At 47.8% G+C, this 27,595-nt stretch overlaps 1 protein-coding gene across 1 annotated transcript in view; it reads right to left on the bottom strand.

Annotated features, from left to right (window-relative positions):
- Positions 1-27,595, bottom strand: part of Irag1 (inositol 1,4,5-triphosphate receptor associated 1) — a 104,703-nt gene that overhangs the window by 49,884 nt on the left and 27,224 nt on the right. Inside the window, 9 exon segments of the mRNA XM_040756317.1 lie at positions 181-792; positions 1,147-1,194; positions 1,377-1,429; positions 2,120-2,197; positions 3,247-3,420; positions 4,718-4,788; positions 6,463-6,512; positions 6,514-6,564; positions 18,355-18,503. Of these exon segments, the coding sequence (XP_040612251.1) occupies positions 181-792; positions 1,147-1,194; positions 1,377-1,429; positions 2,120-2,197; positions 3,247-3,420; positions 4,718-4,788; positions 6,463-6,512; positions 6,514-6,564; positions 18,355-18,414 (1,197 nt within the window). The 5' untranslated portion in view covers positions 18,415-18,503.

Genomic DNA, 27,595 nt, shown 5'->3' with positions numbered 1-27,595 from the left:
ACCTTGTGCTGCTGCTTGCTATGGAGATGTGATACTGATGGGACCAGCTCCTCAGGGTCAAGAAATTTGGGACTCCTTGAGGTCAAAGCTGTCCTGTCCCAGGGCCGAGCCTGAGTACGAAAGTCTGTAGCACATGGGGAACCTGGCGTGTACACACTGAGCAGCGGGGCAGGAACCCACCTCCCGGAGCTTGGTCAGTTTCTGCATGCGCACTGGTTGTACTTGTATCTGGAAGTCTTTGAGCCCAGGTGGCTTGGCTAGCTTGGCTTTGCCTGGAAACCGCTTCTCTTCCTCTGACAGAGGCAGTTTGGCAAGTACCTTCTGCAACAGGGGACCAGGTTCTTCAGGGCTGCTGTCCCAGGAGACTCCCCGTATCAAGGGAGGCCGGGACACAGGGGGCCACAGCTCAGATTTGGAGCCAGCCTTAGGTCCCACAGACTCTCCAGCAGCACCTTGTCCCTGGGGATGTGAAGAGCCAGTTCCTCCTGAGGCTTGGGCTGTGCCTCTGGGCAGAGAGCTGCCTTCCCTTGCTGTCTTCAGGAGCTGCTTCCCAAGCTCCATCTCAGCAGGGCCAGGCTGGGGGCTGTTCAGGGCCATTTTCCCACTGATGCTTGCTCCAGAAGCCTGAGCCATGGGCGTGGCCTCCGGATGCTGAAGGGGATCAAAGTTCTCCTTTTGTTCTACTGTAAGTTCTTTGGATTTCTCCACTGTGGGCGAGCGAGGAGCCAGTCTGCCTTGAGACACTTTCCGCTGGTCATTCTGCTTCCGGTCGGCTAGCCCTTTGGAGATATTCTGGAAGAGACAAGGTAGACTGGGGATCCTGGAGGCAGGTTGAGAAGACTCAGATCTTGACAAGAGACCTATTTATAGACATCCAAATGGGGTATGAGAGTCCCAGCTTTCCTGCAACTTTTCTGGAGCTGAGAGGAGCAGCTCTTATGTCTGGCTGGATTTGGGGGGTGCAGATCACCTTCCAGGGTCCTGCCTTACCTCTTTCCCTCTGAGACTTCCATCTCATAAGAGGAGTCTTCTGCTCACCCTGGCACATGTCCACACAGCTGTGGGCTGCTCAGGGGCCAGCCTATGCTCCTGAGACCACATTCCCCACATTCACATCATTGTAAGACAAGCAAAGCACAGACTTACAGGCTCTCCGAGGTGAGGTGAGGAGATGGTAGCCTCATGCCCCTTTTGCTGAGGAAGAAAACACAGGTCAGCAGCAGTGGAAAGAGGCCTGATTGCTCCTGAAGCTTAGCAGGGTGTAAATGCCACCCCCTCCCCAGCACCTCCCTCATTCAGGGGTTACAGAGGGTCCAGCGATTAGTTAGGAACAAGAGATCTTCTGACCTAGAAGAAGCATACAGGAGTGTTGTTACCTGTGGTGGTCCTCCTGGCAAAGAGGACTGTGGGCCACTGCATGTGTCGAAACCTGCAATGGGCCAGTGAAGGTAAATGATGCCCATCGCCTAGTCCCGTACTTGTCACTTTAACATCAATTCACTCCTGTCTGCCCCGCCACCACACACACACACACACACACACACACACACACACACACACACACACACACACACACACACTTTGAGCCATCTGTTGTGAGGTCTGGCAGCCATAAACACGGTTGTTGCTCACCTGCCAACATTAAATCACCATAGAAACCAAATAAGGAAACTGAGTCATGGGGGACCTCAAGGTTTGATAATCAGGAAGCATCTGTGAATATAGGATCCTGGGCTTGCCCTCCAGCACTGACGAGGGCAGGCTGTCCACCGTGGTACTCTGGTGTCTGAGGGTGCGGCTCTGGACACAGCCCAGAAAAAAGGAAACTGAAATGCCTACAAAGCTTGGAGGTGTAGCTCAGTGGTAGAGTGCTTACCCAGCATGTGTGAGGACCTAGGTTCAACCCCCGGCAGCACAAGGACAAACGAAACTCACAGTGGTCCAGACAAGAGGATTCAAAATGATCTGTGATGGTCTCTCTCTGAGCCGAACACCCATCATAGCCACCTTCCTGAGACCCTATCCTCACTCAGCCTGTCTCTTGTTGCCTGCCATACTATTCCCAATCCTTAAAGCCTGTACGTCTGCCCCCACTGGGGCAGGGCAGAGTCAGCCTCACCTGGCGGTGTGGAGATAGTGAGTGAGCAGCTTCTAGAAGGTGCAGGAGAAGCTCCAGGGCTGAGGTTTGGGGAAACAGCTGTGGAAACGAACAAAACACCTGACTGGCATTCATGAAGGCCTAGGACTTTTGCCACTTAAGAAATGATCCCCTCAGGGAGGTTCCACCCCTGGGAACCCAGATTGCCTTGTCAAGGTCAGAGGCTGGTTCTGGAATGCCATATAAGGTTCCTCTTACAACCCAACTTTCCCTATGGCTGGCCCCAGCAGAGGGGCCCTCAGGTAATTTCCAGTATATGGGGTCACATTCCTTAGCCTGCTGGACCTGACCTCAGAGAACTTTCCAGAAACTGAGGACGGACCTGGCATTATTTGACAGGAAAAGCATACAAGACTGCACTTTGTAGATGCTGTAGGACCACTCTGATTTCCAATACTCTTCTAGTCCTCCAAGGTCACTTGGACTAGTCTAAAACAGACATCATCTTTGCACTCAGGAAGGAGAGGGACCACAGTACAGCATGGCAGAGAGGCCCAGGAAAATCATCTCCTTAGCCCAGAAATTCCCTTAAAGTTGGTCTCTTTCCCAGAATTGGAGATGAGTGTGAGGGCGCCTAGACAGCCTCCTTAGACCTTTGCTGGGGAGATGCCCGCCATAGAGCAGGGTCTTCATAGAGAGGGTGGGAATGTTAGGCAGACTCTGCTGTGCAGGGCCACCAAAGGGTCTATTCATATGGGGATTGCACAGGGTTTCTCTGCATGAGTGCTAAAGACCTAAGCATTTGTGAAGGAAAGATGCTGAGACCAAATAAGAACATAGGTATTATATGGAATGACATTTGTCCACACATGGGGAAGACCCAAAAGCAAAGCCTAGGAGAGTTCTCAAAGGTGGAGTTGTCTAGAAGTTTTGGAACTCTGGAAGCTGAGTACAGTGGCTTCTTGAGGGATCATCTCTGCCAGGCTTAGGCATTCTAGAACCTGGAAGCAAAGAGGACAGGCCACCTGAAGTCCACCCTCTTGAAACAAGGTCCTCCTGCAGCTGAGCCTGGTCCTCCCCTCCCTCCCCTCAGCCTGGCCTCAGGGGGCTCAGGGCAGCTACCTGCCCTGCTGCTGGCCCTGCCCTACCTGATGGGGAGTCTCCGGGGCTGCTCCTTGATTTCCTCCCGCGGCGGGTCAGGAATCGCTCACTCACCGACTTGGCTTCTTCCAGAAGCGCCAGGTTTTTCTTCTTGTCCTCCTCTGAGATGCTGATGTCTGGTAGCTGGTCATTTACCAGGTCAATGACATGTCCCGTGGGGTCTGTAGAAAGAGAATGAGCTCCCAGCGAGAGTCACCTCACCTTAGAGGCCCTGCCACCTCAGAACTCAGCTCTATGCCCATGTCAGGATGGAGGGCATGGGGGCAGACAGTGGCTTCCTCAATGGGCCTGGCGCCTGTGGCTTGTAGCCTGTCAGAAAGGTTTGTGAAGCATGCTTTGGTTCCCAGAGTTGTCCTAACACCTCTCTAAAGGGAGTCCTGCCTTCATGCTCTGTTTTTTTACGAGCTAGTTAGTCAGTATGTAGCTAGGGATGAAGCTCAAAGCTGCTGTCCCAAGCCCCAGCTGCAATCCATGGCCACCTTTCTCCTTCTGCTGCTCATCCTTCCCCAAACTACCCCTTCTCCAGAAGTGCTCTAGATGAGTTGAGTGGGTGGCATTGTCTCCTTGCCAGGTGCCCAAGGAATAATGGTCACTCCGGGCACCCTTCTTCCTCAGTTTCCATGTCCAAACCTGGCCCAGGCATAGCATTTACCTATAAGTGTCTTCTCCAATTCCATTCCTGCTCATAAGCTTTTACTTGAACAATTATATCAGCCCCCTGAAAAGCCCCTGCCTTCAAACCAAATTGAGGACCTGGATCCCATAGTACCTGCAACCATAGACCCTGAAGGAGGAAAAAACAGCGGTGGAGGAAGACATGGGGGAGGGAGATTGCTATTTTAGAGCAATCTAATATGAGTTGGGGCTTCATCATTTGCAGGGGTTGTGTCACATATACATGGCACAGCATTTGGGCATTTGGTTGCTATTTTACTCTGGGTGGCTCCTGCTTCCTACCACACCCTTCTTCCACCCAGAGAGCCATCCCTCCCTCCACACACAGTTTATCTCTTTAAGGGGAAACTCAAATACTACTTTCCCTGGAATATCCCCATACTTTCTACAGTGTGATCAACACTGAATACAAAGACCAAGTCTGTGTGACCCTTATCCTTGAACGGTCCCATGAAGGTGTAAAAAATCATTAGGAGGAACCAGCAGGAGATCATAGCCACCAGCCTTTGACGTGAGTCCTCTCCACCTGGACCTGGACCTGCCCAGTACAGCCCCATGACTCTGCCTCTTGAGCCCAGTGCTAAGCATAACTTTCCTGTCTTTGCTGACTTCCTCATCTTCCTCTTCATTCTCACACTGAAACTAGTCGTCATTTCTTCTTGACCCAAACATGGAGATCTCTACTCTTTGGGCTTGGGGAGAGGAAAAGGGGCCGAGTGTGACTAAACTTAGCCAGCTCATGCCTGCTACTCAAACACATCCTCATACTGAGCCAGCCCTTACCCACAGAAGTCAGCGAAGCTGTGGAGGCCTTCAGTTGTCTGTGGGAAAGCCTTCGGTGGGGACTGGGAGCTCTGAAAGACAGGACATAGTCATCTACTCAGAGACGGATAAATGAGCTGTCTCTACAGCCTCTCAGTGTTTGCCCCGGACATCATCTTATGGGCACACTCAGGGGTCCTCTGACTGTCACTTTGGGAGCATGTTAAATGGACGAATTCCCAGGCCATACTCCAGTCTCCCACCTCAGAGCCCCTGGGAGCAGGGAGCACCACTGACTCAGCAAGTCTCTATGCCACTCTATTGCCCACTCAAGGTATCCAAGCCCAGTCTCAAGGAATAAACTTTACTACTATGTAGGTTTCCTGTGGAGACCTCATAAAACATCCATAGGGGCTGGCAGAGACAGGATGATCTCTTTTTGAAAGAGAAGATCAGAACACGGTTTCACTGACCTGCAAAACATGAAGGTTTTTGTTTGCTTGGTTTTGGTTTTTTGAGACAAGGCTTTGCTGTATAGACTTGGCTGTCCTGGAACTTGCTCTTTATACCAGACTCACAGAGACCTGCCTGCCTTTGCCTCCTGAGGTCTGGGATCACTGCCCGGCTACATGAAGCTCTTTTTAAGGATTTATTTTTAATTATGCATGCATGTGTATGTGTGTGCAGATGTATACAGAGGCCAAGGCATCTGATTCTCCTGGAGCTGGAGTTAGAGATGATTGTGAGCCACCCACTTTGAGTGGTGAGAACTCAGGTCCCCTGTAAGAACAGTGTATGTTCTTGACTCCTGAGCCAATTCTCCTGCCCCATGAAGCTGTCTTATATGACTTCACAATTTTATTTGGCTTTTTCCAACCCCCTCCCACATTGATCACACATGCATATTCATTTCTTACATCCTCTTTGGTATCCACTCTGCCCTTTTGCCTCTACCCTTAATTCATGGATGAAGAAGGCTTTGACATGTATACTCATTCTGTCGTATGAGAATTACCCTCTAACTAATGTCTGTAGTGTTGCCTGTCAAAGCCAGGGCCTTGTACTTAGTAGGCCTGGACCTTCCCATGGACCTGGATCCCCATTCCATAGAATTATCTTTTAAATTTATTAAAAGTGATACCTAGACAACCTTATTCCGGCTAGACAGTGCAGGGACCCTGTGATGATGATCCAGTGTTCCTCCCAACCAATTATCTTCCAAGAAGGACCTGGTTTGTCCACAACAGTATTCTATAGTCAAAGACCTGTATCCTCCAGATTTGTATGGGAATCCCTGGGCTGATAGTACGAGAATTTTCCCTGCTATGATATCTTGTGCTTTTCCTAAAATCTCACAGGGCCAAACCAAGAGCAAGAGCATCATTTCAGGAAAGAAGATAATGGAGAAAATAATCCTAAATTCTCTTTCCCGTTTTGAAAAGCTACCTGATAATACTTATTTTTATTTTTGAGATAAGGTTCTTGTATCCCAGGCTGGATTTGAACTCCCCATGTAGCCAAGGATGACCTTGCACTTCTGCTGTCCTGCCTCCACCTGAGTGCTGGGGTTACAGGTATACCCAGCATATCCCGACTATGATCCTGGGGATCAAACCCAGAGCTTCACACAACATGGCAAGAAGCAAGCTACCAACTGAGCTCTGTCCCGAGTCCTCTTTGATAGTGTCTTTAGCAGTAAAGTGACTCAGAGAAGAAGAAAGGCTTTCTGGAAATACAGCAGGTGCTCATCTGCCTGGGCTGCGTACCTGTTGATCAGGTTTCTGTCCGCTTCTCCTTCAGGTGAGCTGGCATCCCCCCGTCAGGATGATTGTGGGAGGGCTGCAAAATGGTCCTGCAGAGGGAGAGTCCTGGTGGTTTAGAGCAAACACAAGTGGAGTTAGGCCTGGGCTGGGGGGGAACATGCAGGGCCTTGGAACTGCAGCATTCCCCACAGTGTGACGCCCAAGGTCATTGCCACAGGTCACCGGCTAGCTATGTTGGTTTGTCTGTTTCAGCTTTATTGAGATATAACTGAAAAATAGAAATTGCATATATTCAAGGTGTGATATTTTGATGTGGGGTACATTGTGATATGACTACAAATGAGCGAATGAACATATAGACTACCTCAGTTCTCTCTCTCTCTCTCCCCCTCACTTCCTTCCTCCCTTTCTCCCCCTCCCTTACTTCCTCTCCCTCCCACCCTCCCATATGAGGATATGTGCTGCCACGTGGGTGGGTGCCAGGAATCAAACCCAGGTCCTTGACCAGTGCTCTTAACTGCTGAGCCATCTCCCCAACCCTTCGGTTTCTGTGTTCCTTGAAACCGAGTAATAAGCAATCTCCATATTTCTGCATAGGAACTGTGATAAAAGTTCTAGCCTGGCCTATGGACCCAAACACTTCTGTTATGGCCTCTCCGGTGGCTCAGCCTGACCTGCCTTTCTGGTGTGTAAGACATTTAGGTTTGAAATCTCCCTGACTCTTGTTCACAGGAGATTCTTGCCACAGGAAGGCTAATCAACACTCCTATAATGTGCACAGGATTTTGTCTCAGCTGAATATTTGAACTCTGGAAATTGTCTTTTTTTGTCTGCCTTACTTAGAGCCTTTCTCATACGAATCCCCAGGTGAACAAGAGATATATGTTGGCTAAAATTTCATTTTTCTACCTATGTATCACATGTTTTCTGCCATCCTTGTGGTGGAGCTTTCACAAATTAAAAGCATGCTTTGGTGCTGAATAAAAGAGATTTTATTTTAATTCATTGACACTCTGACTACTTCCCACTACTTCCCAGAAATAACCAATACGAGAAATCTGAGAGCACACATATACACAAATCCTTAGAAATTAAACAAATTGATATAGAAAAAGAATGTCCAAATAAAATACAAGATTCCCAGTTATATTTGAATTTCAAACGAATAGCAAACAGACTGGGGGCATAGGTGTCCCAATATTGTAAGGCCCTATCAGCTATGTTCATTTACCAAATCTCTTAGCCCCAAATGGAAAGGTCATGGAACTAACTGCCCCTGGCTCATAGTAAGTGCTTAGTATTACCTTCATGGCTAAGTTTACCATTTTGGGATTTTAGTTTCTAGGAAACTGTTGTTTTTGGTCTTGGATCTGGTTGACAAGTTAGAGCTAAATTAGGAGTTCATTAAGGCATCAGACTGGCCCTTCTGGTAACAGGGCCAACAAGCACCTCAGCTCAGACATCTGACCATGTAAACCCTGTTGGTCAGTGACTCATCTTCACCTGGTTCCATTTCTCCCTCACCAACTTCTCAAACAATAGACATCCCATATGGGTCATAGACACCAAGGGAAAGGCCAACTCCTCAGACCTCTTGCACCCTGGCCTTGTCCCAAACCCTCATGTTCTCTCAGTCAGCCATCAGTTCTGCAGGGTACCCATCAACACACTGGGGTACTCATTCTCACTACCCCCTGCAATTGTGAAAGGAGACTGAGTGTGCAGTCGGCCACTGCTTTGCCCGGGGCCACACAGGTAGCATCCTTCCCACTGTGTCATACAGCTTCTCCATCTGTCAGCTAGTCTTTATTGACACTGCCCCTGGTTTCTGGTGTCCTTCAGACAATAGCCTCTTAACCCTCTATGCTGAGCACTTCCTCATGGAGATGCCTCTTCCTCCAAGAAACTTGAACCCAAATGGGAAAGAACACACAGCAGGAGGGAAGTGGGCTGGGGCAGACCTGCCCTGAGGTCCTTGTCCCTCTTCCCAGGCTAAGGGCCCAGCCTCCCCAGGGGTCTATCTCTCTTCTCCTTGGGGGTCAGCCAACCTCTGTGGGGCTGTGTCACCTCCAGCAAGCTCACTCCAATCAAAAGCAACAGGTCACATTTTGTTCCTCTCTAATAAATTTTACAGGAACATTTAAATGTTTATTTCACTCATAAATTCCCAGGAGTGCACAATAGTTTCCTATGCTCCTGCACACAGGGATAAATATAGACCGATGTCACAGATGGGTTTCAAATCCTCGATATCACATGACTAAGTCTGGGCTAGGACACGTCAGGAACAGCTCCAGGTCTAGCCCAGGCAAGGATGGGGAATGTGGTTTCTGTGATGGCCCTGGGTGACATTAGAATGAGGACCCTTCTGGGTCAGTGTGAACAGGGAATGAGCTGGATGAACCTGCAGTGGAATCTCAGCCGGGTGACCTCCGGGGAGATATTTCATTTCTCTGATCTTCATGTTTATAAACATCCAATGGAGCTAGTACTCCCTAGACTGACTTTAAAAATAAACACATATAAAACAACAAGAATGACAGTGGGGGAGGGATGGGAGGTGGGGGCACATTGTTTGACTATATCCACAGTCTCTCTGCTATAGCCCAGAAGGCAGGCAGGGACTCCCTTGGGAGACGAATTTGTGCTCTTAAGACAAAATAAAAAGATTCTCAGGGGACTTACAATAAAATGATGACTCCAGTGTCAAGTCCTAAGGCCATGGGAGAGAGGGGAGGACTTCTGTTGGGCATGTGGCTCCTCTGTGCACAGCACGGAGCATTCTTTACAGTCCTGAAGGCTCGCTCCACAGTGTATGCTCCCATGCTCTGTCAGTCTCTGTCAGTGTCCATCCAGTTCCCAGAAGTCAGAGATTCTAGTCAGCAGAACTCCCTGATCTCTTTAGCCCTGTTCTTACTCTCAGACAATCATGTTTCAAAAGTGTGGAGCAGTACAAAATGAGTATCGGCCATGCTTTGTAAAACGCCCCTCAGCCAGCCAGCCATTCATCCACCATCATCTTCAGTCCTCCCTGGTGTTATTCCTCCTTTCATATCTTCCTCCCCTCAGTCTAACCATCCAATTACCCAGTCTGTCACATGACCATCCCATCCATCCATCCACCCATCCACCCATCCATCCATCCATCCATCCATCCATCCAGGCATCCACCCAATCATCCATCCATCCAATCATCTTTCCTTGTGTGCACCATCCATCTAACATCCAACCAAACAACCTTTCTTCCTACCCTAAGCTCCTACCACACATGTGTGTAAGATGTGACCCTTGACCCCAGGTTGCTCACATTCAGTTCAACAAGGGGAAAGAGAAACAAGACAAGCCACTGTATTGCTCACAATGGGAACCAAGGGTGAACCATCGTGATATGCATTCCTGACTATAATCACCATTTCTGAAATGCATTCTCCTTTGATTGAAGCAATCCTACCACTGGTCTCAGAGCTCATGTACTGTGACAGTATTCTTGATTCTTTTTCCTCAAGCATCCTCTCCATCTCATCATAGAAAATGAAAGGTCAGTACCCTCTCCCCATACCTGAGGCCACAGGTGCTCAGAACACTGGTTTTATTGGTGAGAAGGGGCAAAGAAGGCAGGATCAGGTACACAAGGAATGTTCAGTTGAATCTACACTTAACTGTGACACCACTATGTGACCTTTGACAGAGGCATACATCTTAGGTCCGGTATCTTCATCTATAATAAGGTGGAGTGATAATATCTAGCATGGATTAATGAATAGCAGGTACCCAATAAACATTATTATTATTGCTTCCTACACTGGATCCTAATGCCTTATTGATAATTTCTGCAAAGATACTTCCTTTTAGCTCTTAAATGAGACCATCTTAGAAGGATGTGATGACCTAAATGAATGCTATTTGGTTCAAATATAAAATGTCCCCATAAGCTCATAGGTTGAAGTCTAGGTCCCCGGTTGGTGGTGCTGTTTTGGTGGGTACTGCAAACTTTATGGGAGTGGAGTCTAATAGGAGGCAATTAGGTCAGCTCACCAATACCCTAGTAAAATATACCTTGTCACCACTTTTTTCCTGCCAAGCCTCATGTTTCCTGTTCTTCACAAGGTGAGTGGCCTTGCTTTACCACGTACTCGCTGTTGTGACTTCCCGCCTCACTCTGAGCCCAGGAATAACAGGGACAAGGGAAAATGGGCTGGAACCTCTAAAACCATGAGATGAAGATGAGTAATTTCTAAGTTGGCCCAAGTTGGTCCATGTATTTCAATCATGGCTATGGAAGGCGAATTATAGAAGTCAACAAATGCTCTCAAGGACGATCATGTCAACGTTCCAGATGGAGTGAACGAGTACTTCCAGTTCCGGAGGTGAGTATGTACCTGGATCACTTGGGTGTTCATACCTGTAAACTAACAATACCTGCCTCTTGGCATTGTGAAGCTCCCTTGTGGTGAATGCATACAACAGTGCAGGCTTGCAGGAAGATAGAATGAGGATTCTTACTGGGTGGTTGTGGGGGGACATCCCTGCTCCAAGGAGCCCTTATAAGGTTACAAGGATTTTATATGCATCATCGATTTCATCTCCATCTCGTTCCTTACAGAAGATTGGTTGTTTAGGTCCTGTAATAGTGTTAATTGTCACCTTGACATAATTTGAGAATCATTTGGAATCACTTGGAATATGAAGCCCAGGGGGTTTTACTTGGTTCTCTCCTCTTACAAGAGGACAGACCAGTGTTATGGGGAAAAACAGGATGGGTCTTGACCTCATTGACACCAACAGAGAAAGAACTTCTGATGTGCTATAGTGGCACTTGCTATGGTCTCCAATTTGGATCCCAAGAAGTGAAGCCTGGTGGCTTTAAGACCAGAGTTTCCCAGGTCTCCACAAAGAGATTGCCTCCTTAGAGCCTATACTAGTTATTGTAGGAGGAAGTCTGATGCCGCCATTAAACATGTGACTTACTAAGTCTATGCCGCCATTAAACATGTGACTTACTAGAGGCGCATACAGATGAGGTAATAAAAGGGCGGTTTACCACACCGCTAACCACACCCACTTTAGGCAGGACTAAAGACGTATACGGCTGGACGTAAAGACGTATACGTACGTAGGTGGAACTACGTCACTAGCCAAGCCCACTTTTGGGCATGGCTAGGGGCGTTACGGGGGGGGAAGGCATAAAAGACAGCGCACAGGAAGTCTCGCTCTCTTTTCCTGGAGTTCGGCTTCCGGTCCAGTCGCTAGCTGAGATCTGCTGGGCTTCTCTGGGTTTGCGTCCGTTGAAGCCAACAAGTTATATTTGTCACTGTTGTTCCAAAATACCTGCCAAAAGTAGCTTAAGGAAAGAAAGGGTGACTTGGACTAATGGCTTCAGGGGACAGTCCTTCATGGCAGGAAAGGCATGGTGGCAGGAATGTGGGGTGGCTGGTCACACTGCATCTGTAGTTGGGAAGCAGAGATAAGTGAATGCTGGTGCCCAGCTCACCACCTTGTATTCATTGTGGGAGGCCAGCCCATGTGACAGTGCCACGTACATTCAAGGTGGATCTTCCCACATCAGTTAAGCTTTCTCCCTGGAGATACCCTCGTAGACACACCCAGAAGTTGCGGCTCTAAATCCTAACAAGTTGGCAGTTAAGTTTGACAATTGCAGGGCCACACACAGAGGAAGGGCTGCTTCTCTGGAGCCCAACTCAACCTCATCTCAGTTATTCACAAACTGGAGACAGGAGAGGGAAGTAATGCCAGTCACCAAATAGCAGAGTACCACAATGATCTTCAGCCACCAGAGCTGCTGTGTGACAGGACAGTGATGTCTGTCTAGAGCATCAAAACCTGAAGCACAGAGCAGCTGCTTTGGGAGAACGAGTGTGTCTCAGAGCTGCAGCCTAAGATAAGCTTAGCTTGGCAGAGTGTGAGTCAGAGAACCACACTGTGTTATTTTATCGTCTGGCTGAAGGAGAATGAGGAATTCACAAGTATATTGGAAGGACATGTGACCTGCACTTGTGCTCCTGAGGAGGAGAGAGAATTTGGTAAGACCCTCTGCCACAAGCTACAGGTTTTTGAGGGAGTCACAGGACCACCTTCTCTGGCTCCTCTGTGACCATGGCTTCAAGAGCACAAGGCAGTGTCACCATGGCCCAGGCTGCAGACATCTCATGGAAACTCCAGAGGCAAAGTCAGCAGGGCTCAGTACAAAGTAGAAACCAGGAGCATGGTGTTCCGGGCCAGCACGCCAGGCTTGAAGTCCCCAGTTTTCTGCTTGTGGGTTATGTACTTTCAGAGCAAGTTGGTTGCCTTCATTATGCCTCAGTTTCCTCAACTATAAAATAGTATTTAATCCTAACTCGCAAAATGGACTAAAAGTTAAATTTGGATACAAGACATAAAGTAATCAACCCAGAATGTCCAGGAAACCCTCTCCCTGCCAGCAAGCTTACATAGTGCCAGATGGTGCTATGAAGGATGCTGGGGAAGAAAAGATACCAACCATTTTATCCAGTAATGGACTATGCATGCTGTAATATTGACATACCTCATAAGATGCTCCCACTGGTCCAATAGTGGTACATTTGCTAGAGGGATAGCCAATCACTTTCTGATTGAATATGAGGCCTACTCTCTAGGAAGGATTTCATGGCTAATGTTATACTACTGATTGAAAGCCCATGATTTTGGGAGATCCCAGGGTAGAACATACTGCTGTGTTTTACTAAATGGTCATACTGTCTAACTGCTGTCTAGATGTGTATGTTTATGTCCATAGATCTGTGCTACTCTCAACTTTACAGAGAAACTTCCTTTTGCAGTGGCTGGTAATTAAATGCAGACTCTCAGTGATGAGTGTAAGTAACTGAGTGCTCAGCTGTGGATAGGTCATCTTATCAACCTCCCACCATCCGAGGCTCAGGGAGCATTTCAGAATAGGAGACAAAGAGTGTAAGAATCAGTAGATGGGAGGAGAGCTATAAAATGCTGGCTTCTAGACACGACACAGCTGTTGCACACACTAACTCACAGCAACTGTGCTTACCTGCACAAGACCTTCATAAGATCAAGCCAGCCAAAATTTCAACATGGCTGGAGAGGGACTCTACAGCTCTACCCTTAGCAGCTCTACCCTTATCGGCAATTGGTCCTTCTCTGTCAGGAAAGAAGCTGCTGGTAGGCTGACAATGCCTCTTTGTGCGTATGGAATACACAGCAAAAAGTAGACTCAATAACAAAGAACATGAAGTAGGGAGGGAGACAGGTGGGCACTATGGATAACTGAAGGAGGTGATGGTGGATGGATAGGACCAAAATACATTGTATAAACATATAGATTTTTCCAAAGAGTAATTTTTTTAATATAAAGTGAACTGTACTAATACAGTTGCATAGTGTCTGGTGCCTACCTGGCTATTATTATTGAGTGGCTTTGTGTTAGGGAGGTGGAAGAGAGAGGAGGAGGAGGGAATGTCAAAGTTGACAATAGGAAGGCAGATGGTCTGTGTATGAGCTACAGGACCTGCTCCTGGAGGCTTCTAGAAACACCCAAGGTTGGAAGGGGCGGAGACTTGGACAAGTAGAACTCGGGCTTTTACTGACATGAGCCCCTGTGCCCCAAGTGTGTTAGGCACCTCGAGGATGCCATGCCATCCCAATGAGTCAGCTTCTTAAATGGCTTCTGGTCACAGTTCAGGGGATCAGAGAAGACTTGACCACATTGAATCTGCGGCTACACAGTGAAGAAGAGATGGGCCAGCTTTCCTCTGCACTTTCTGCTCTAGGTTCCTGCCCTGACTTCCTTCAGTAATGAGCTGATACTTGGAAGTATACGATAAAATAAAGCCTTCCCTCACCAAGTTACTTTGGTCATGGTGTTTATCCCAGCAACAGAAAGCAAACTGAGACATATGTGATCTAGGATCCTTCCAGCTGACAATCTGTCATTCTGTGGTCCCTAAACGTCCCAGGCAGGTGTCCTGACAGCTTCAATTCAGTCAGAATCCCTGCGCCTGGGCCCCACAGAATGCAAACTGCTGAGAACACACTGCAGAGTCATTGCTGGAAGCCTTTGCTTCACTGTAGGGATTGTTTACAGCTTCCAATTAACAGTTTCAGGGCAGAGGACAATTTAGTCCTCCAACTTCAGTGTTTTTGTTGTGAGGATTCAGGCTAGTGGTGGGAAATGGAGGGTTGAGACCTGAGTATTCAAAACTAGGACTGGACCCCGGGGAGCTATAAGCTCCAAGGGAAGCTCTGCTCCTTCCTGCTTTGCAGAGTGGGAATTCACACAGACTGGCTTCCGGCTGAACCCTGGGCAGCCTCGCTTTCCTGCCTGCCTGGCTTTTGTGCTCCCTGGGAGCCAGGCTTCTGCCCCTGGAGGCCCCAGCTAGCTTGGGATATCTGAACCTCCCCTGAGGCTGCGCTGTGTCAGGCACTCAGTGTGGGCAGAAACTGCTTATAAACCATGCATATCTGGCTTCTGGAGAACTCAGAGTGGCCCAGAGCCTGGTAGTCAGACCTGAAAGTAAAAGAATGTTGACTCTCATGTGGACCTTGAACCTCTGTTTAAGGATCTAAACTGCCACAGGACTGAGCTAACCAGGCGGAACGGAAGTGGCAACAGCTATACTTGTTGGGAACCATAGGGATGAAAAATCTAATGGGCTCCCAGGCCTCTGGATGAAGATGTGGAGGAGCTGGGATGCAGAGCCCATGGGGTCTGACCACAGAGGTCATAGTTTTAAACCTTGTTCTCTGTCTTCTCTGAGGACCTGGACCTCCTGGATCCTAGGTGGCTTGAGTCCCTCACCATCCTATTCCAGGTGCTGGCCCTGCCTCAGCCACTGGAACTTGCAGACATCTTCAGGATAGCCCCAGATTCCTACAAGCCCAGAGTCAGAACCAAGGCTGGTGGAAAGTCTCAGAGACCACCACCCCATTATTCCGGCTCCAGGTCACAGGAGGGCTAGCTTGGGGGAACTGGCATTTAACTCCCACTGGCCAATCAAGGTTTTTAACCCTTGTCTCTACAGCTAACTCATGGATTCCTCCCATACTGTGTCACTAAGAAGCTCACCTTCACCTAGACCCTGGCCCTCATGTAGCTGGACCTACAAGCAGCTGACAGCCACAAGAAGGAGAGTAGCTTTTGCTGTCTTGTGAGGATAAGGTTTTAAACCACTTTTTAAAAAAGATTTACATGTGTTTGTGGGGGGGCAGGACTCCTGCAGGCAGTTGTGGGTGGGTACTGAGAACTGAACTCAGGTCCTCTACAAGAGCAGCACCCTCTCTTAAACACTGAGAGCTACAGATGTAGGAAGCATGGGACTCTGGCTTTACAAGGGAAGAAACTGTATCTTTGCTGATCTTTTATTATACTTGCATTGGGGTGCTTTTATTTGTAGGATGCTCATAGACAAGCACTAGGGGGACCTGGAATGATAAATACACAAGGTTGTTCCTTCGAAGGAAGAGATGCATAACCTATTATCCAAACAAAAGGCTGGGAGAGTAGGTGGTTAATAGGCTGGTGACCTTTGTGCTATATGTGTGGCTGAGACCACATCAGAATCTCCCCTAGACCCTTATTGTAAGCTTGTTTGTCTTAATCTATAGAACCCATTTTTATGGGTGGTGTTTTACAAAGTTTTGATGTAGTCATGTCTGATCTTTAGCTTAATTTGTACTTTATTTTGCACATGAGACTGAGTTAATTATCACCAGGAAAGTTTTTGCCAAATTATTCTGTGTTTAAACATGCCTAAGAAAACTAAACTACTCAGGGTCAGACTTCCAAAGTTTGAGCCAACACCAGCTACTTGGTCATGTTGCACCAAACTACCTTCTTGCCTCCCACAGACTGTTAGTTACTCTGTTGGCTGTGGGGCCACAGAGACTGCCACACTTATTCTTGGGTTAACTGTTTGGGGAAACTGCCAACATTTGGGATCCAGGTGAATGTGAGTTCAGTATGTTACCATGGTTAGTGAAGTGGGGGCCAGAGATGACCACTATGAGAGAAGTACAGGAGTGAAGAAAACTAGTGGAGGATGGGGAGAAGTCACACTTGAATTCACTCACCAGTGTTTGCCTTCCGTGGTCACTCAGTTTTCATTCTCCCCAAGCTCCCAGACCTCAGCCACCTTGAGGGTGGCTGGTGAACAGTGCCTACTATGGTCCTAGATGCCATAGTAGGGTGTGGAGCATTCCCTAGAACCTTGAGCTATGGTCTGCAGACAAAGAAATGTGAACTTGGCTCACTATTTTCTTTTTTAGACCCCTAAGCTGCCAAGTTCTCATCTCAAACTCATGGGCTTGGGAAGTGGAGATACAAGGGACTATTCATTTCTAAGCATTTGCTATCTTAGTTCCCACGGTTATAACATGTAAGAAAACAAATGTCATCACAACATGAAAATATTCACTAGGAATCTGTCCATCTGGAAAAATGATGCTCACTCACATACTCTTCTCTCACTTATTAAGCCTGTGTTGTCTGGCTCCGATTAGTATGGGCCATAGTCAGATACAAGAGCATAGCACAAGTTCAGTGCAAACCAACGGTGATGTTCAAGTCAAAGAAAATGGTGATGGTGACCTTCATAAGCAAGGCCTGAATCTAGGAGGATCAGATGGAGCGGGGCAAGTGACCAGATAAAGAAAAAATGAGTACTATGGGTAAGATAGGTTCTTTAGAAGGGAATGGCTTCAGTGTTTTGGGGAAATGCATGGCCTCACATTTTAAACATTCTTCTGATGGAGTTGCTATAAAATAAAATAAAGTATGAGGAATGTAGTATTATGTGAACACATTGTTTGATTGATAGAAAAAAATAAGCAGAGCCTGTGGAGATGGCCCAATCAGAAAGTCCCTACCATACAAGCATGAGAATTTGAGTTTGTATCTCTAGCACCCACGTTTTAAAAAAAAAAAAGACTAGGGGTAGCATGGGAAACAGATAGCGTTTTCTGCTTAGCCAGTTTTATTGAATTAATGACCTCCAGGTTCAGGGAGAGACTCTGCCTCAAAAAAAATAAAGTAGAAAATAATAGAAGACACTCAACATCAGCCTCTGGCTTCCACGTACATGAAAACATGTGCATACACTACATATACAAAAATTTAAAAAGAAAACAAATAATTACTTATCAACACCAAGACAGTTGATTCTTTGTTCAATTTGAAAATTAACATTTAACTGATACTTTATGATTATATATAGCTAAAAATAGCTTTTCTTAACTTCATTTGCAAAATAAAACTTGGGTGATACCTTCTTTGATATTGCCATTGCTTTTGTTATGTCTGGGTTTTTGTTTTGTTTTGTTTTTCTGAGATAGGGTCTCAGTCTGTAGCCTAAGCTAGTCTGGAACTCATAGTGACTACCTCAGTTTCCTGGAGGCTGGGACAACAGGGATAAGTCACCATGCCTGCCTTAATGAAAATACTCATAATAAACATTTTAAAAATCATTTTCTATTCTATTATCAACTTGTACTGAAACCCTTTCCTACCCTTTACTATGAACTTTTGATATTCATTTGAAGCAGATTATTTCCAAGTGGCCTTTGGCTATGTCCACTACCCTGTCTTTTCTATATCTTTCTCAAGCGTAGAAGGGAGCATTCTGGGCCACGGTGGTTTGAAATCTCATGAAGCCTTTGTCATATGCTGTTTAGATAGTGCCACACTCAGGATTCTTGGGACCCTGGCCACTTAAGTGAACTCAGGGTAGCATGTTCTCCAGAGTGAAAGCCACACACCTTCCCCGACACCCACTGCAGCCTGCAACGCTGTTGGAGCACTCTGTGACCAGCTTTAAAGTGGTGGCCTCAGCCCAGCATGCTTAGCTTGGCCCCCAGCCAGGCTAACCATGGGCAGGAAGGGGCACTTACTTGGGTCTGGGCTGCCTGTGGCTCTCCAGGGGGCTCCTCATCCTCAGGAATGTGGGGCATGGCAGCCTCCTGGCTGGAGTGGCTGTGTGTGCCCGGAACCTCTGCTGTGTCAACCCCAAAGACGCTCCAAGAGGCTTGGGCTCTGCAGGCTGGGGAGATGCCAAAAGGACAAGTCAAGATCCTTCCCATCCCTGTCCCAAGCTAGGCTCCATTTCCAGGATCCAAGAGCCACAGATCGGCTGCTTGGTTTTACATCAACACCAGAGGTCAGTCGAGGCGAGGCTGGGAGCAGGCATTGGGAGTTGCATTGCCTCCTGCTCTCTGGCTTTGTTTACACAGGCAGGAGTGACCTTTTGCATCTAATTTGGTCCTTACAGTAAACACATCTATTCCAGAAGAGGAACATTTCATCTCCTCAAAGCTACAGCTGAGGGAGGATATGTCACTGAGATCAGATACCATCTGTATGCCATCTACTGAGCTTCTGGTGGCTACATGACTACCATTAGCAAACTGACTCCTCGAGACGGCCTTGGACAACGGTAGGCATCAATAGTCCCATTCTGTAGGTGAGGGAAGAGCCTCTCAGGGTGGGAGCCACTTGTCCTGAGTCACACAGAAAACTAAGTGTTTGCACCCAGGGCTTCTTGATTGGTGTCCATGCCTCTTCCCATTACAACCCACATCCTTTCCTGTGGTCCACCTCCTACCCATAGGGAGAACAGAAGACAATGCCATTTCACTGAGTAACTCTGTATCATACTCTCTAGATAAGTGGCTGCTGACTAGAGCCTTTCTGAAAAGCCAGAAAGCTCTGCTGCTTCCCATGACAAAAGATATCCTTCCTGTCCCACAGAGACGGCCTGGAAAGTTCCCTAAACCAGAGCACTGCAAACCAGGCTGATACCTGGCATCATCCTCTGGGCCCAGCTCTCCAAGGCATGGAAGGTGTCTGATTTATTATGAATATTCAAAAGATCCATCAAAAATGGTGGTTTACTGACCTAGTGAGAGCTAGGGAACCAGCATTGGACTGAACCAAGCCCTCTGAATGTGGGTGCCAGCTAGGAGGCCTAGGCAGTCTATGGGATCTCTAACACTGGAGTCAGAGTTTATCCCTAGAGCACAAATGGACTTTGGGAGCCCATTCCCTAAGGAGGGATACTACTGCAGCCCGGATACATGGAGGAGGGCCTGGACTCTCTCCCAAATGATGATCCCCGTGGAGGGTCTTACTATCCCTGGGGAGTGGGTGGGGGGTAGGTTGGGAGGCTGGTGGGGGGGCATGGGAGGATGAGAGGGCAAGGGAATGGGGGGATGGATATGTAAATAAGAGTGTTTCTAAAATAAAAACATAAAACACAACAGGGTAGAGAAAAATGGTGGTTTAAAGAAGTTGAACCACATTTGTATTTAAAGAATTGGACACATTTAGTCCTGGAGCTGTCAAAGGGGGCACTGTCTTAACTTTTGTTTTTTACCCCAATAGGCCCATTCAGCATTGAGGCATTTGGGGTGACCCCTGCTGGTCATCTTGGAAATCTCATCTCAACTAGGCCATTCATGTTGTGGAATATTCCTTTACACTGTGTGAAAATGTGTCACTGTGATTGGTTTAATAAAAAGGTAAATGGCCAATAGCTAGACAAGAAGCACTTCTGGACAGAAAAAGTGGAGTGGCCAGCCAGATGCAGAAGAACCAGGATAGGCAGAAAAGAGATGAGTTAACGAGTATGTGGAAGAACATAGTTTTAAAAATATGGGTTAATTTAAGCTATAAAAGCTAGTCAGAAACAAGCCTAAGCTAAGGCCAAGCTTTCATAATTAGTAATAAGTCTGTGTCATTTTTTGTGAGCTGGAGGCCCAAAAAGAAAAGTCCATCTACACATGCACTGAATCTCTTTTTTAAAATGGTTTAAGACAGCCGAAACTAGGTTGACTTTGAACTCATTGTATAGCTGAGGCTGGCTGGTTCTCTTTTCTCCACATCCCAAGTGCTAGGATTCCAGGCATGTGCCACCATGTCTGCATGAAGCATTCATTCTTTCTTCACAAACAAACTTTTTATGCTAGGCCTGTGACCTGTGTTGCGACGCAAAGAGAAAGGAGTATATAGTTTTGGGGTCTTGAGTCCAGTGTTGGTAGGCAACTGAAAACCGTGATTGTCATAAACACTTCAAAATGAAGAATGATAAGAAAGAGCCCCTAACTATGCAGACTGGGAACGGAACTGGTTTAGTGATGGCTCTATGTCACAAGGGCTGTTTGAGCTGAGCCATAACACAGAAATGCGAATGGAACTTATCTATTTGCAGAATAGCCTGGGGCTGAGCAGGGTAGATGAGCTGGCAGGGAAGAAGCCATGCTGTGCTGGCCTCCAAACAGCTTTATCTTGACTTTAGAGTCTAAAAGCCGTGGGTCCAGGACCGCTGTGTCTTCCGTCCTCAGAGATGACTAGATGAAGAAGTAAACATCGGATTCCCCAAAAAGTGAGCTCTCTGGATAACTTTATCATCTTTACTTAGACACCAGGATCATCAGCAATGGCATCAGTAGTGCTGAGGGGACTGTGTTGTTATGGGAATAGTTGGCTCACCCTTCCCAGGGAACATCATGGCCTCACCCCTGCAAGTTCAACCTATCTCAATAGGAACAGTTTCCAAAGTATGGGGGACAGTCATTCCACTTTCCGTTTGTGTCTTAATCTACACAAAACATATTGTGTACTGTAAAACAAAGATTCAGACAAACAGAAGAGAGAAGATTCCAGGAGGACAAGAATTTGTATTTAAGAACTCAAGACTTCAGCCTGGGCCAGAAAAGCTATAAGGGAAATCGATCTCTTCTCAGATATCTAAAAGGTAGTCATGTGACCCTGGGGTCTCCAGATGACAGGTGTATGGCCAAGGACTCAACAGCCAAGTTAAAAGGCAGAGGAACCTTTCCTAGAGTCTGGAGCCAGCTAAAGATGGAGGATAATGCTCACCAAGGTCAAGAGTTTCCTGTGCCTGGGGGACTTTCAATACTGACTGGCTCAAGGGTCGTGGGAATTCCAAGCTTGGCAGTGGCCTTTTCCAACTCAAGAAGTCCCAGACTCTATCTAGTCACAACCAGCTACTAGGATGCTCCCAGCCTAGGGTTCATTCTGAGATCCTAGGATTATAAAGCCATTCCAGAAATATCCCATTTCTAACAGTCCTCTCTTAGAGACAGACCTCTGCCAGCCCCCGGGGCAGAAACAAAGCCTCATGAACCAGGTCAGACAGACTTGGAGATGCTGGCTGCAGCAGGATGGAGGGTGGCTGCAGTTCCATGGCTGAACAAGATGGAGTCTGTGCAGCTCCTGGGGAGCCTCTGCGGCCCTGCTGCAGGTCATTCCCATGCTGCTCAGGCTCCATGTGCTTTCCCACCCATTATTATAAATTCACTGCTTAAAATAGCAAGGTAAAAACCAGTCCAGCCGGCAGGGTGATATCTGGGGGGTCTGTGGGGGCTTTTGGGCATGTAGGCCTCACATTCATCAGGGCACAGTTTGGAATACAGCCTCCAGGAAGCCATGGTCTGAGTGCCAGCCCATAAAAGGAGAGAACACTGAGTCATGTTTGTCTCCCCGCCTCCTTTTCAATCCACTTCCAAATATTTCCTGATGCTTCTCCAGCCAGGTCAAGTTAAATGAGGCATTCCAAGAACCAATCATCTCTTTGGACTCTTACCAACAGTTAAACAGATCCTGGCCCATTTTACAGGAAAGAAAACTGAGGCATGGAGAGGAGAAACAAACCAGACAGTTTGTTTGTACCTAAGGCAAACTACCCAAGAGCCTCTGCTATGATAACCATGTATAAGTGAAGGGGCTATATATCCATCTGCAAACCACCCTAAGATAGTTGACCTACTTCATGAAATAAAGCAGTTTCCCTACTGGCTATCCCACACTACTGTGTATGGTCAAGTGCTATCTTCATGCTTAACCTCAATGAGAGAGGGTGCATGTCTATTTAGTTTTGTTTTTTAAGTTTTGTTTTTGCATAGTACTGAGATTTGAACCCAGGACCTTGAGCATGCTAAGCAAGTATTCTGCCACTGAGCTACCCCCAACCTTCTGCTGTATGTTTTACTATTTTCATTTAATATAGTAAAGCACCAACACTCAGAGGTGATCAGCAAGGCCATGTAGCTGGCAAGGCTTAGTCCAAAGGTATCATCTTCTCTCTTACCCAGGGCACAGCCAAAGAGCCTTGTGCAAGCCCCTCTTCAGCAAGAAGAATGAGGTATAAACTCCCAGAGGCATGGAAAGGAGGGAACACTGAATCTTTGGTTGTCAGGCCAAGTGTCTTTTGAGGGTAAAGGAAGGAGCCCAGCTTAGGGAGATTCCTCAGTGTGTCAAGTGCTTGCCACACAAGTGTGAGGACCTGAGTTTAAATCTCCAGCACCCACATAAAACTGAACATGACAGCAGGCATCTGCAATCCCATTGCTCATAGGGAAAGACAGGAGGAGAAGACAGGAAAGTTCAAGAAGCTGGTAGGCCACCTCACCTGCTGTATGTAGCATAAGCAAGTGATCCTGCAGCAAATAAGGTGGAAGACTAAGCTGACATCCAAGGTTGTCCTCTGACCTCCAGACATGAGCTGTGACACATGTGTACCTGCCCAGAGAAGGCCTGCAGCTTGAGGTTTCATGTTTCTTGTGTGCTGTGGCAACAGGTTCGTTCATAATAGGGGAGGGGGTGCAGCAGCCCCTTCGTTGGCCTTACTTCTTACTTGTCCAGTACACAACTGTGCAGAGACTTGTTCATTGAATCGTTCGTGCCAAGAAGCCTTACACTTAGGCCAAAAGCGTAGACTCTGTCCCATAAGAACCTTGTGGGCTACCAGAGGGCAGGCAGGAGGGTAGGAAGGCAGGAGGTCTCTGGCAATAGAGGACACATACCTTTATTCTATTCCCAGCAGTCATCAGGGGCTTCCTGTGCTCATTGTCCTGGGGAACTTAAGTATCTAGGGTAGACGAAGGAAACTCGGCCCACCTGGTAGGTCCCAATGGCTCGCTGTGCCTCAGCAAGCACCAGGCTGTCTTCAGGAGTCAGAGAGAAGACATGAATAGTCTTTACATAAATACCCTTAGTGCTCTCAGCCCCCTGAGAGGTGGTAATGGAAGCCTTAACACTGGTAATACAATTAGTTCCATTTGGCAGATGACAGAGGTCTGAAGGAATTGCAATGGTAGGCATGCCCAGTATATCTGCCTGTGTAGGGCCCTTTGGGAGCCAAGCCTGTTGGCCTCTCTCAGAGCCTTGTGACATGCCCAGAAAAGATCAAACCCCTCAGTTGAAGCCACAGTGTCCCAGGAGCATGGCCTGCATGTTGTGTGGCTCTCACTGACTCTGCTAATCTAGCCTTCAGGGGAAGAGCCAAGAGGCCCTTATGGAAAACAAGGGGTTAAGCCATCCTCATGGACCTCACTGGGGTGGGGTGACTCAGTCTCAGAAGGGAGGGTTTGTTCTCACAGCTTAGGATTTTTGCCTTCATTTAGCACCCAAAGAATGTGAGTATGATTAGGCTGCTATTAATATCCAGCCTAGCCTCTCTCTGAGCAAAGGGCTGAGGCAGGAGACTGCTTGGAGTAACTAAACATGCATCTCTCTCAACCCCTCTACAAATCCACAGGGGCAGGAGGCTGCTTCCCCTGTTCCCACTCTTGTAGATGGGGTGTTGAGGCTGAGAGAAGGGCAGGGATTTAACCAAGGCCACGTCGAGGAAGGACAGCATCAGGAAACATGGTATGAGTGTGAGGTTGGCCGAGGGCAGAAGGCCAGCCAGTGTGAGAGCGGAGCTTCTAGTCTCCTTTCTACTAGTGGTCTCGCTCGCTGGAGAGGAAGGACCCTCTTTCTTGTCCTCACCCTGAGTGGCCTTGCAGAATGTCCTCAGATGACCACAATGAGCCTGAGGTACTGGGCAGCGTCTCTGTAGCCTGGCCAACTGCAGACCTGTGTCCTGCACCCAGAATGCACCAGATCGACCTTGTGCATACTTTGAGAGAATCCAAGAGCTCAACAGATCCAGTTGCACCTCTTGTAGCTCTACCCTGCTGAATTAGTCACCTTTGGCTTCCATTTCCTCATTTGTAAAAAGAAGGTGATGGGGCAGTGGTGGCAAACACCTTTAATACCAGCCCTGGGGAGGCAGAGGCAGGTGGATCTCTGAGTGCAAGGTCAGACTGGTCTACAAAACTACACAGAGAAACCCTGTCTCGAAAGACCAAAGAAGAAGAAGGTGATGGTGCCTACCTTTTAGGGTTGGTATAAGGGTTAGAATAGTAAATTCCTAGAATATGCAGACACACAGCATGCTCTCTAGAACTTCCCATGCCCACTTTGGATAGGCATCTGAGTTCTCCCAGCCTCAGTCACCAAAACCTGAGATTTTGTTGCTTATCCCAGTGGCTCAGAATCACAATAGGGGCCTCAGCCTGGCTAGGACTGTATGCACCAGTAGATAACTGAGCATTAGACAAGACAGGAGCTCTGAGGAGTACAACCCCTGGCAATGCCCACACTCCCACACAGCCACCCGCTTCAGGGGGTGGCCTGCAAGGCATTCAGCAAACATTGCTGGGCTGAGGAAGAGGGCACAGGGCTAGGGGTATTCTGGTCCGTGCCGTTGTCGGTCTCAGCCTATGCCATGGCAGCTATGGGTCTGTGCCATGACTAGTCCTAGGTCTGTCTGGTTCAAAGGCCCAGTTATCTCTCTCTCCCATGCACAAACAACAGGGCCTGCTGCGGGGGCTGGTCACACTCACACTTGGGTTGTCAGGACAGATGGACACATGAGTGAACACTCACCCCAGCTATCTGACAACAGGCTCCCTGGCTCTCTCCTAAAAGCATATTTGGGCTGCTGGGGAGAATGGGGAGAAGATAGAAATGGGAAAATGAACACTCAGAAGGCATTTCCCTAGGACTGTTCCCTCAACACCACTTCTGTAATCTACAGTGGCCAAAAGCATGGGGCAGTGGCCTGGCTGTGCCCTCGGGAGACACCTCCAGCACACCAGATTCCAGGATCTACCCTTGTCTGGGACACAGTCCTGGGACCCCGTTTTCTCTGGTCACACCAGCCACTCCTGGAGGCTTTCTAGCAAGCAAGCCCTGCTCAGAGTGGGCCAGACCACACTAGGAGAGTCTGGCACCGACATGTTGGCTGTGTAGGGAGCAGGAGAGTTCCCCAAGACATGAGAGCCACTGAGTCACTCCCGCAAAGCCTTTCTCCTCTTATGTATGCCTGTGGAGTGTGAGAGAGAGAGAGAGAGAGAGAGAGAGAGAGAGAGAGAGAGAGAGAGAGAGAGAGAGAGAGAGAGGGAGAGGGAGAGGGAGAGAGAGAGAGAGAGAGGAGAGAGGAGAGAGAGGGGGGATAGAAGAGGAGGAGACTTGGTTGTGCCTTGTCAGTTTCAGACAGAATGGAAAGGGCGCAGAAAAAAAAAGATAGCTCCAAGTCCACCTGGGCAACAGAGTGAATTTAAGGCCAATCTGGACAACTTAGTGAGACCCTATCTTGACATAGAAAATACAGAAATGCATATGGATATAGTTTGGTGGTAGAGTGATTGGCCAGCATGAAACTCTGGCTTTGATCCTCAGCTCCACAAAAAGAAAACTGAGCATTAAATCAAGGAACTTCATGCATTTATCCTGCAGCCAGACCCAGGAGGGAAGAATGTTAAGTGTATGAAGGCTGTAGCTGGACACAGGAGGGATGAGTATATAAATGCTGTATAAAAACCACAGAAAAGTAACAACAAGTGGTATTTATCAGTATGTGGTACAAATTGAGAACAGAATTATTCACAGTGTGTCTGAGCAAATTTCCTTAGTTCTCTGAGTCTTGTTCTGTGTCGTTCTCCCAAGGTGAGCTCTTGTGGCAAGCTACTCTGATTGTGGTTTTTGTGATTAAATGTGAATACACAAATACGGGGGTGGGGTGGGGGAAGATACCATCTCAAGTAAAGGCAACCCTCCTTTCCCAGTACAACAGGGTGAGGGGAAAGCAGAGATGCTGGGGAGTTCCAGAGGGACCTGCTCCCTGCTTCTCTTGGGAGGTGAGCAGCCTATTTCCCAGACAGAACTCTAGGGAGGAGACCTCCAGCAAGGTAGCTCCTTGGTGTGTCAAAATAGACCATGCCTGTGGACATGCTCTGGAGGCCGTGACAGCCCAGGATTGGGGCAGACCTGGAGCTGCCTTGAGAAGGACTCAGCTGCGTAGTTGCCACCCACTTGTTCAGTCGAGCTGCAGTCATCTCCAAACTATGCCCATGCATGTTGTGTTCACTCTTTCCCTGATGCTTACAAACTCCTGGGTACACATGCTCCAAGGAGGCTTTGGCATTTGGCATTCCCTGATTATCTCAACTCTAGATCCATTGGCCTTTGAAGAATGCTCAGGCCAGGGCTAGACCTCCTTACTCCAACTTCCCCTCCCCCATCATGACAGGAAATAAGCCAAAGCGTCGCCCCAGGTTTCCTTTCCAGCTTGTTCACTTCAGCAGTTCTTCTTTTAAACAATAAGTCTGCTTGAAAACGTTTTTTTTTTCTTCTTGGAAATATGTGTGATTGCTCAATCCAAGACAGTTCAAAGGCACCAGGAATGGCAGGGAAGTGTCTGAGCCTTCCACTTAGCTCCAAGCAGAAATAAATCTTACCCAGTTCCCTTTATGCCTGGCTGTCCAGGGACACTTCCTTGAGTCACTCACTCCAGGGTGATGTGAGTCATCTGTGGAGTCAAGGACCACACGGTATGCCAAGTTCCAAGAGCCCCCATAAAGGGCAGGGCCCGAGGGATGCTCAGAGGAAATGAAGGATCAGGACCTCTCTCAGGCTCCGGGATTGGCTCTGCCTTCCCAGGTGGATGGATCTGAGACCCATTAACCCTGGCTGAGCCTGGCACCCTAGGTCTTTTCTACATAGAGTTTAGACAAGCTTCTGCAGTGGGATACAGAGACTGCTCACCCGGCTCACGAGGGCCAGCTCTGAAGTTTTCCAGGCTGACCTAAGAGATCCCCAAGTTCTGAGAGGCCCTGTCTCAAAACAACATTTCTCTAGGATCAACACTAGCGGTTGATCTCTGGCCTCTATATACATGAGTGCACATGCCAGGGTGCACACGCACACACACACACACACACACACAAACACACCAGTACAGATACATGCACAAAATCAAGTTACACAGACTTACAACTTAATAAG

Source organism: Mesocricetus auratus, unplaced genomic scaffold, assembly GCF_017639785.1.
Source record: "Mesocricetus auratus isolate SY011 unplaced genomic scaffold, BCM_Maur_2.0 Super-Scaffold_4256, whole genome shotgun sequence".
Lineage (NCBI taxonomy): Eukaryota > Metazoa > Chordata > Mammalia > Rodentia > Cricetidae > Mesocricetus > Mesocricetus auratus.
Note: the sequence above shows the minus strand (reverse complement) of the source record. Positions and strands in the feature narration are given on the sequence as shown.